The sequence below is a fragment of the Anopheles stephensi genome, chromosome X (assembly GCF_013141755.1).
Source record: "Anopheles stephensi strain Indian chromosome X, UCI_ANSTEP_V1.0, whole genome shotgun sequence".
NCBI lineage: Eukaryota > Metazoa > Arthropoda > Insecta > Diptera > Culicidae > Anopheles > Anopheles stephensi.
In genome coordinates, this window is record NC_050201.1 from 16,155,095 (window position 1) to 16,163,534 (window position 8,440).

An 8,440-nucleotide genomic window follows, 5' to 3' on the forward strand; every position below is an offset into this window, starting at 1 on the left:
CATTGCTATCTGCCATACGTCTTCAGAAAAACGTTGTGTGGAAAATGTGGAGAAAATTGTTTTATAAAGCATGCTTAAATCATGCCTGAAATATTTGAGAACGAAGACGACTGCGAGATAATCGATATTCGGAAGATGATCTTGAAATCCCGAAACAGATGCCTTGCATGAAAATAAATAGCACATAAAAACTTTCTTTAAAAGTTCGGAAGATGATCTTGAAATCCCGAAACAAATGCCTTGCATGAAAATTAATAGCACATAAAAACTTTCTTTAAAAGCTCGATGTACGAAAGCTGCTTAAGGCCCGGTTAAGAGTACAAGGAACTATGACCCTGCTTATCTACTGCAAAAGACGTATTAGATCAGTGATCTTTAGCGTGCTGAAATTGGATGCTTAAGATAATTTGGCTATTTGGGAAGAGAGATCTCAACACTCTCAAACGTTTTGTTTCGCACTATTTTGTACGTTCCTGTCATTGGACGTATCACATGGCATCATAGACCAAGTTGTAACGCTTCGAGTTAGCAAACGGGTGTCTCTGGAACAAATCCACAATTAAAGTCATAGAACAAAAAATATCTTTCGCCTTCCACACACTTCTTGAAAAAAGTCCAAAGTTAAGAGAATAGAAGAGAAGAGGAGCAAACGAGGGGTGTCAAAAGCGTAAAAAACGGCGAAAACATTGTTGAGTAGCTTTTTACTTCTGTGATGAGCTTTTAACATCTTATCTTTTTCACAAACCTGAAGACTCAGTCTTTTAACCCCTGCTAAACGTGATCGTTTTACATTCCGTTAAGACTCAAGCTTTAGTCTAAACGACCCCGTTCAGAAGTCTTTTAAGCAATTTGTGGCGCTTGGGACGGGCACTCATTTTTACAGCTACGTTTTTTTCAGACTTTTTACTATAATTATTTATTTTTTTATTATTTATAATTATTATAAATCATTATTACAACAATTTTTAACACTTTTGCTTAACTTTAACCTAAATTTAAGGTAACTCAGTAGCGAAAAGTGAGTCCCATGAGTGGGGGGGGGCATCTATTCAGACTTTAACCAAAAAAAAGAACACGTACACAGTGTCTTATAAAGGTTCACAAAAGTTGGCGGCCAAAAACCTCATAATAAGTCATTTCTCGCATAATAAGACAGCTTTCGCGGTGATTCGTTGCGCGATGATTTCGGCATATGTAGAAATGGTGTAAAGCGTTATTTCAACGGTCGTTCAAATTGGTCTGAATGCATTCTATTCTAATAATTTTACGAATGTCAGATGCTCAAATTACAAGCTTTACAAGCTAATATACAGCCCTAGATGTATTACATTTGTATCCAAAAGAGAATGAAATATGTTGTATCGCAAAAGGAAATAAGCGTTTCAAAACAAAAAACGCTTGGCAAAATTGACAACGTGTGTCAATGTCCGCCCTATATTTCTCTCTCGCTTCTTTTTATCGCAAAGGAAAAAGAATACGTTATGCGCCATTTTCCTACGTAAGCTTGCACCTGTTCATCAAGCAAGGTCTTGCGGGCAACCGGTTTGCAATATTCGTTCGACAGTATTATCTACGGAAGCACGCGGTTTCGAGCGGCGTAAAACAACAGACACTTTCTATCGTGTGTTGCAAATAAACAATAGGAAACTCCAAAATGTCCCTACAGGAGGTAAGTGTACGGTTGTGCTTTGTTTGTTTTTGCAATAGAAAAGCGAATTACACAGGCCCCGGCGTAGCGAGGTTATCCTACAATTGCTGGAATCTTGTTATCCAGCAGACACCCCAGATGGGAGAGAAAGAGTAAGCTATATTATATATAACTTTTTCCTTCTCCTTTTCTACTTCTGGTCCTGTACGCAGAACTTCGACAAAGCGGTTGAGGATGTGAAGAACCTGGTCGCAACACCCGCCGATGCCGATCTGCTGGAAATCTACGGGCTGTACAAACAATCTACGGTCGGTGACTGTAATACGGAGAAGCCGGGCTTCCTTGACTTTAAGGGAAAGTCCAAGTGGGAAGCTTGGAACGGCCGCAAGGGCATGTCGCAGGATGACGCCAAACAGGCGTACGTTGCGAAGGTGCAACAATTGATCCAGCAGCATGGTCTAAAGTAAGAACCCCCATCCACCAACAAAAGGGACACACAGCCATTAGGTAAAGATTTTGGACAAAAACGGGCGGCAGAGTATGGTACAAAAACAAAAATGGCCATCAAAAGGAGAGATGGCTTTGCGCTATCGTTTTCATGGCTTCCGGACATATTATGAGTTTTTACATGCGACTCGCTCTCACACACGCCCTAGGTGGCGTTTAGTGATCTGGAGTTTGTAGGGATAGCGGACAAAAAAAAAAAGAACGAACGGCACATACTCATATGCTCAAAGCCGATGTGTGCTTGTGTTATTAAAAACACACACAGGACGCGTTCGAATGTGCGTAGTTAGGGAGCGGTAGTAATGCTAATTTAGAATTGCAAATTTCGAATAATCTCTACGTTACATACGGTGTGTGGAACATGAATCTTTACAATGCTACTTCGCTCTAGTATGATAAATTAATTTCGTTGGAATTTGTTTTTTTCATTAACAATGTTTTTTTCTCTTGTTTTGTTACAAAATGTCTAAAGACGAATTATGAATTGAATACTCTTTCTAAAAGAGAAACGCACACACATGGTGACAGTGAATAAAGTACTTGAACTCAAAAAATAAAAATGATTTTTTCATTCCCATAACGACGAGAAAAAATATTTTTCGGATGATGATAACACTAATACGGCTATTTTCTCACCGTCTTAATTTGATCAAATAGTAATATATTCGTTTTATTAATGGAATAAATAAACAAGCACACGAGCAAATGTTACCCGCGCTCCTACTTCCTTACTGCGCTTCCGGTATCGGTTTGGTATCGACTGGTTCCGACCGCTGTCGGTAGTAGAACTCTTGCGTGAGTTCGCTTAAATTACGCTCCAGTGTAGCAACCTCTTCGAACCGGAGTGCTGCCCGTGCCTGCCGGATGTAACCCTTGACGATGTTAATCTGATCGATGAGCGGATCGGACGTAGCGTTTGACGTTGGACCGGTTTGTGTACCGGTCCAGTTGTCCATCGTCGAGACGGCCGCACCGTACCGCCCGTTCGTCATTTCCGCCGTTGAGGCGGTGCTGGAACTGGAGGAACTTCCATTCTGCCGGTCATGCAAGCTGCTGTCCACGCTGCCACCGCCCGACTGTAGCTCTAGCCGCTCGAACGCTTCCAGCGCAAGCTGCCGTTCCCGCTCTAGCCGACGTTCCGTTTCTTGCCGCTTTCGCAGCTGTACCTTCTTTATCTCCTCCTCGACCGGAAGCGGTGGGATGGACAGCATCTGCTCCTTGATGTACGAGATGCACCCGAGCCGGATAGCTTTCTTGAGCGCATCCTCCCGGCTACCGACCGCCGAACGAAGCGTTTGCAAGCTTTTACTCACGTTGTCCAGCTTTTCCGCCGACCGACCAATCTTTTCCCGCAGCGTCGATGCGTCCGACAGTCGATAAATGACGTCACCGTCGTACAAACTGTCTAAAATGCGCCGATACATGCCGATGTGCGGTTCAATGTCGGTACGCTCCCGGCGCAGCGTTTCATAATACTGCCGCACCAGTGGACGCTCGCGCTTCCAGTCCTGCATTTCCATCCGGATCAGCAGCAGCCGCATGCAGTGTTCGCACACCCGAAAGTGACTCGTTTCGTTCACTGGTTGCGCATCCGATTGGGCCTGTAGCGGTACAGCGGATGCCGGGCTAATGGCGGTCGGGTTCACTAGCCGGCCCGCTTCTTCCAGCGTCAGATAGCGTGAACAGCTTTCGCACATCACCGAACCACACACCCGACAGTGATGCTGTCGGCGCGTGATACCGAAACTCTTCGCACAGGTCGGGCACAGCTTCACCAGTTTACCGTCGATCCACGGCACCTTGCTCTGCTCATGGCGCTTCTTCTGGTCCGGCTCGGTCGGCAGACCGTCCAGCAGCTTGTCCAACCGGATGATCAGTTTGTTCGTTTCGGCCGCGTACCGTTCCAACCGGGGACTACGGACCGCCTTGAAGTACGCCATATGCTCACAGCTGCAACCAATCGTCTGGTTACAGCCGGGCTGCAGTAGCGGATTGTTAGCCGTACCGGCACTACCGATCGCCACACCCGACTCCGAACCGAGTCTGGGTGCGGACGGTTCGCTGCCATCGGTTCCGCCCGGCTGCGATGGTTTCTTCTTCCCTTTGGATAGTATACCCTGCCGGGCGATACTAAAAATTTCCTTCAACGATTTCAGCAGATCCTGCTCCTCCGAATGTTCGTGCTCTACGTGCACCGTCAACCGTTCCGGTGTGCGAAGATCCCGTTTGCAGATGGGACAGAGAAACCCTTCGAGAATTTCACCGTCCGTCGGTAGAAGGAAGGCACCGGAAGCTGACTCTTTATCGTGCATATCGAACGGGTTATCCATTATGCAAGGATAGTGTAGGAAATGGTTAGCAAGCTGGAGGGTAGGATACAAATGTGTAGCTATGCACTGGAAAGAGAGATAAGGGGAAAAGATCCAATTTATCTACATCGTGGATTTTGACCGTTTGCACATGTTTAGGACAACACTAACCTCATTGTTGTTGCCTCTAGGAGGCGTTAATTGCTTTGCGGCTTGTGTTTTTTTCTTTTTAATTGGACGTTCACCTCATTGGAAGGTAGTATTTTTGGGGCGTAGATTGGAATGTTTTTGCGTGCCGTCGCTGCTTTCCAAATTGCTGCTGAAGAAAACACTTACTAGTTTTATGTTACGAAAGTGAAAAAAGAACAATAACAAAGCAGTAGAGATGTGTAAAGCCACTTGACTTACACACCGAAACAAGGGAGAAATCAATTATCGCTCACCGTTGTCCTGGTTTTCAACTTCGATTACTCACGCAGTTTGATTGAGAAGGGCGAAATTCCGTGCAGAGACCGCAGAACTGATTGAAGTGTAGTGTTGTGTGTCGTTGCTGGAACAGGAAACAGCAGATGTGTTGGCTATCTTCAGCGTAATTGAAGGCGTTAATCAGCAAGTGTAGTAGGGAAAAGGGGAAAAGATCCAACAAAAACAGATTTGCGGCCCGTAAAAACTGCCTTGTGGTAAAGGAACATACAAACGGGCCGTAGAGATAAACGAAGGAACGATGTGACAGATAGAGCACACACACGCACACAGACACACTAGAGAGGCGGTGGTCTCGCAAGGTTGCCATTTGAATTGGCGGTTTGAATTTCAAAACAAAATAACATTTAAATAATTTTCGGTTAAAGTCTGACTAACAAGCCTCTCCCCCACACACGGGCACTCATTTTTCGCGACTGAGCCACCCCGAATAGGCATCTTTTCCCCCCTTTTCTGTTATTTTTTATTTTTGATTTAATATTTATTACCCATACACCACGATATAGATAATCTTCTATGGTCTGGTCTGAATTAAAGCCCATTCGACCCTCCTTATTGAACGTAGTGCGGGAGATCTGCTAGGGAACGGGGATGATACCTATCTAAGGTCTATTTTTGAGTTCTGTCGAGCGAATGATACAGTAGATTAATACCTTTTCTTCCTTCCTTCCACCACTGCTTCTGTTTGTCTGTTATATGTGTCGTATATCGCTGGTATGTGTGATGATGAATGACTGGACTTATGAATGAATGTACGAATGAGTGCGATGATAGAGGGGCTTGGTATGGCATAGACGGAATATCCTGGATAATCCAGGACCTCAAACTACGTCGTTGCAATGACGTGTTGCAAAGGTCAAAGATTGCAGACAAGGCAGAGTGATGGGAGAACGCTGGCTCTCGAACCCCATCGAAATACCTACGAAGGCTTACGGGAAGAGATGATTTTACACGATACCAAGCAAGGTATATGGATATAGGAGGTAGAGTTGTTTAGAGCAAATTGACATTTCTCGACCTGACATAACAGTTCTTTGGTCATCGAGGGGAAGGGTATTGAGAAAAGTGATAGAAGCATCGGAGGAGGCGCCGGTGGTGGTATCGCTTGCGATTTTTTGATGAAAAATGCTTCCAAATGTCTTCAATCCTCTGTGAGACAACATTGGATATGCGAAGATGACCCATAAACTAGCGAAATTGCTCAAGGGACTGAGAATCGAGGCTGTTTGTTCATGTTTGTAGCCCCATATCATATGATTTTGTAAACAAACTCTGACATAACTCGACTTAAATGGCGCCCTGTCAAATCGATAAAAATTCACCTTCTAAATACATGCACATTGATACCAAGCATCGCAACCAACACTACCAGGAATTTGGATGACAGAACTACTATTAACGGATCAGCCGAGCTCACCCAGGATAAGCTGCCCTTTCACTATTTGAAGAAGTAAATGTCTCCAATGTGAAATGTATTATGTTTTGTATTGTAGTTTTAAACAATACGGCCTGATAGTCCTTTATGAACAAAAAATACTACTATTAATTATTACTATTACAATAGTTATTTACATTTAAGCTTAACTTTTACCTACATTTAAGGGATCTCAGTTGCGAAAAAAGAATGCCGTGAGCCGTTCGAGCCGTTGTGAACGACCTACATGGCCGGAGCCTAGCGAGTTTAACTCGCTGCACAATAGTAAGATGCTGATTGTAAAGGCTCTATAGAGCTCCATTGTCCTTTCACACATACGAAGCCGATAATTGTTGACATCGTTTTCCTCTTGAACACGTCACAAAGGAAATTCGTCCGCTTCAGACATAGTTTATGTTTCAGATGCGTATGTTAGTACTACTTATTTACTTATCAGGTGCTACAACCGCTTCGTGGTTTTGGTCTACTGCAAAAATCCTCGATATCTCTCACGATCTAGCGCCGTCGAGTGTCCACTTTTTATCCAGGCCATTCTACATGCTCCATGGTTCTACCATGCCTCCTCTGCACATGTGGACGACCTAAAAGAGCTTCAAGGTTGAGTCATCCGGTGCTATGGTGTTTAACTCGTTCATCTCCAAATACCAAATACCAAAATGTTTGTCAGTGTTATTCTTATAAGCCTAATAAGCTTGGTCGACACTCCAAAAAAGTTCATAGCGTCGTATTGTTTTACCCTGGTTATGCTGTTATATGCAGCTTTAAATTCAATAAAGACATTATCGGGGTACAGCTAGTGTTCTGTTATTTTATTCAATATTTGTCATGTCATTTGGTCATCAGGCCAGCAGGTTGTCTTCCTTTCCGGTATTTTCTCTGATTGTTTCCAACTACCTTTTGAGGCGATTGGTACGGTCCCTGTAATATCGGTCCCTGTAAGTCGGTCCCTGTAATATCAGGAAAATGTTGTGTAGGCGATACATCCCAGCCATGTTAAACATATCGCCCGCGGGCTGGATGCGGCCTGGAAAACTTTCTGATGTGACACTAGATAAAAAATGTAATATTTTTGAACGCGGTACATGAAAAAGTTATTTGAGTGCATTTCAGCCCGTGAGTTAGAATGAGTCTGACATCATTGAACTTATCGGAGGTTTTTTAATATGAAACAACAACCTTCATATATTCCCTTGCTTATCTCATGGCATGAGAAACACTAAAGAAAAAGGAAATAGTCTTGGACCGATAGTAAGGTTCGCTCTCTTCTTTGGTACTACAACCTTGAAAGGTCCTGGCCTGACATTTCTGGTTTGTCTTGACTTAAGTTTTACCCATAGCAGAATAGTCGTACAAGGAGGTTGTCCGGATGGGATATGAACTACCAACTCGGCCACCAGATTGCCCTGGATAATGAGGTTAACTGGAATAAAATTGTCGAACGCAGGAGGGAGAAGGGTCTTCTTGTCGGGTTCATTTCTTCCGCCAGGATCTTTCATTTTGCCACGTTCGTTCCTTTCACCAGGTTTTGTTTGAACATACCAGGTTCAACATTTTACCTGACCTAGTTCGGATTGCTCTGTTAATCGGGTAGGAACCGAGGCTCCTTTCGGGGTTACACAGACTCTCCTACCCAACTCCTATTCCGACACGTCCTCGTCGTACAGAGTGGTAACTTTCCCCACCACATATCCAAGCTTGGGTACCCGGGCCTGTTCCAACCCCTTGGGCGGATGATGGAGAAAGGCTAAACAGTAGGGGGGTGGGCAGACCAGGCTGCCTGTACGTCGGGGGGGGGGGGGGGGGGTAACCAGACGTTAAACCGAACTGCCACGAAGCTCTCCAGAGGTACCAGGGGGCTTAAGCACAGGGCCAGTCACCCTGCCTCAAGTAACGTATCGACTACAAAAAGCTTAAATAATTATGCGATACCCGGATTGCACGATAACAGACCCCCGCACCGTTCAAAAAATAACATTCTTATGGGCTCATGGAACGTACGCACTCTCGACAGAGTCGGAGCCTTGAAGCAATTTGATGACGCCCTAGCCATACTGAACA

The 8,440-nt window shown here is 44.4% G+C and overlaps 2 protein-coding genes across 7 annotated transcripts; one reads left to right on the forward strand and one right to left on the reverse strand.

Annotated features, from left to right (window-relative positions):
• The first annotated feature begins 1,069 nt into the window (after positions 1 to 1,069).
• On the forward strand, positions 1,070 to 2,715 carry LOC118512034 (acyl-CoA-binding protein homolog). Its single transcript, XM_036055831.1, has 2 exons — positions 1,070 to 1,669; positions 1,861 to 2,715. The coding sequence occupies exons 1-2, from the start codon at positions 1,655 to 1,657 to the stop codon at positions 2,113 to 2,115; spliced, it is 270 nt and encodes an 89-aa protein (XP_035911724.1). The 5' UTR covers positions 1,070 to 1,654; the 3' UTR covers positions 2,116 to 2,715.
• Positions 2,716 to 2,795: 80 nt separating this feature from the next.
• Positions 2,796 to 5,217, reverse strand: LOC118511654 (rabenosyn-5). 6 transcript variants are annotated; one of them, XM_036054998.1, is made up of 3 exons: positions 4,908 to 5,217; positions 4,636 to 4,780; positions 2,796 to 4,551 (listed from the first exon to the last, which is right to left on the reverse strand). In XM_036054998.1, the coding sequence occupies exon 3, from the start codon at positions 4,483 to 4,485 to the stop codon at positions 2,884 to 2,886; it is 1,602 nt and encodes a 533-aa protein (XP_035910891.1). In that variant the 5' UTR covers positions 4,486 to 4,551; positions 4,636 to 4,780; positions 4,908 to 5,217; the 3' UTR covers positions 2,796 to 2,883. The 6 variants fall into 6 exon arrangements, with proteins under 6 accessions (XP_035910891.1, XP_035910925.1, XP_035910934.1 ...); XM_036055032.1 differs by having other exon boundaries at positions 4,940 to 5,201; XM_036055041.1 differs by having other exon boundaries at positions 4,636 to 4,783; positions 4,940 to 5,201.
• Positions 5,218 to 8,440: the final 3,223 nt, after the last annotated feature.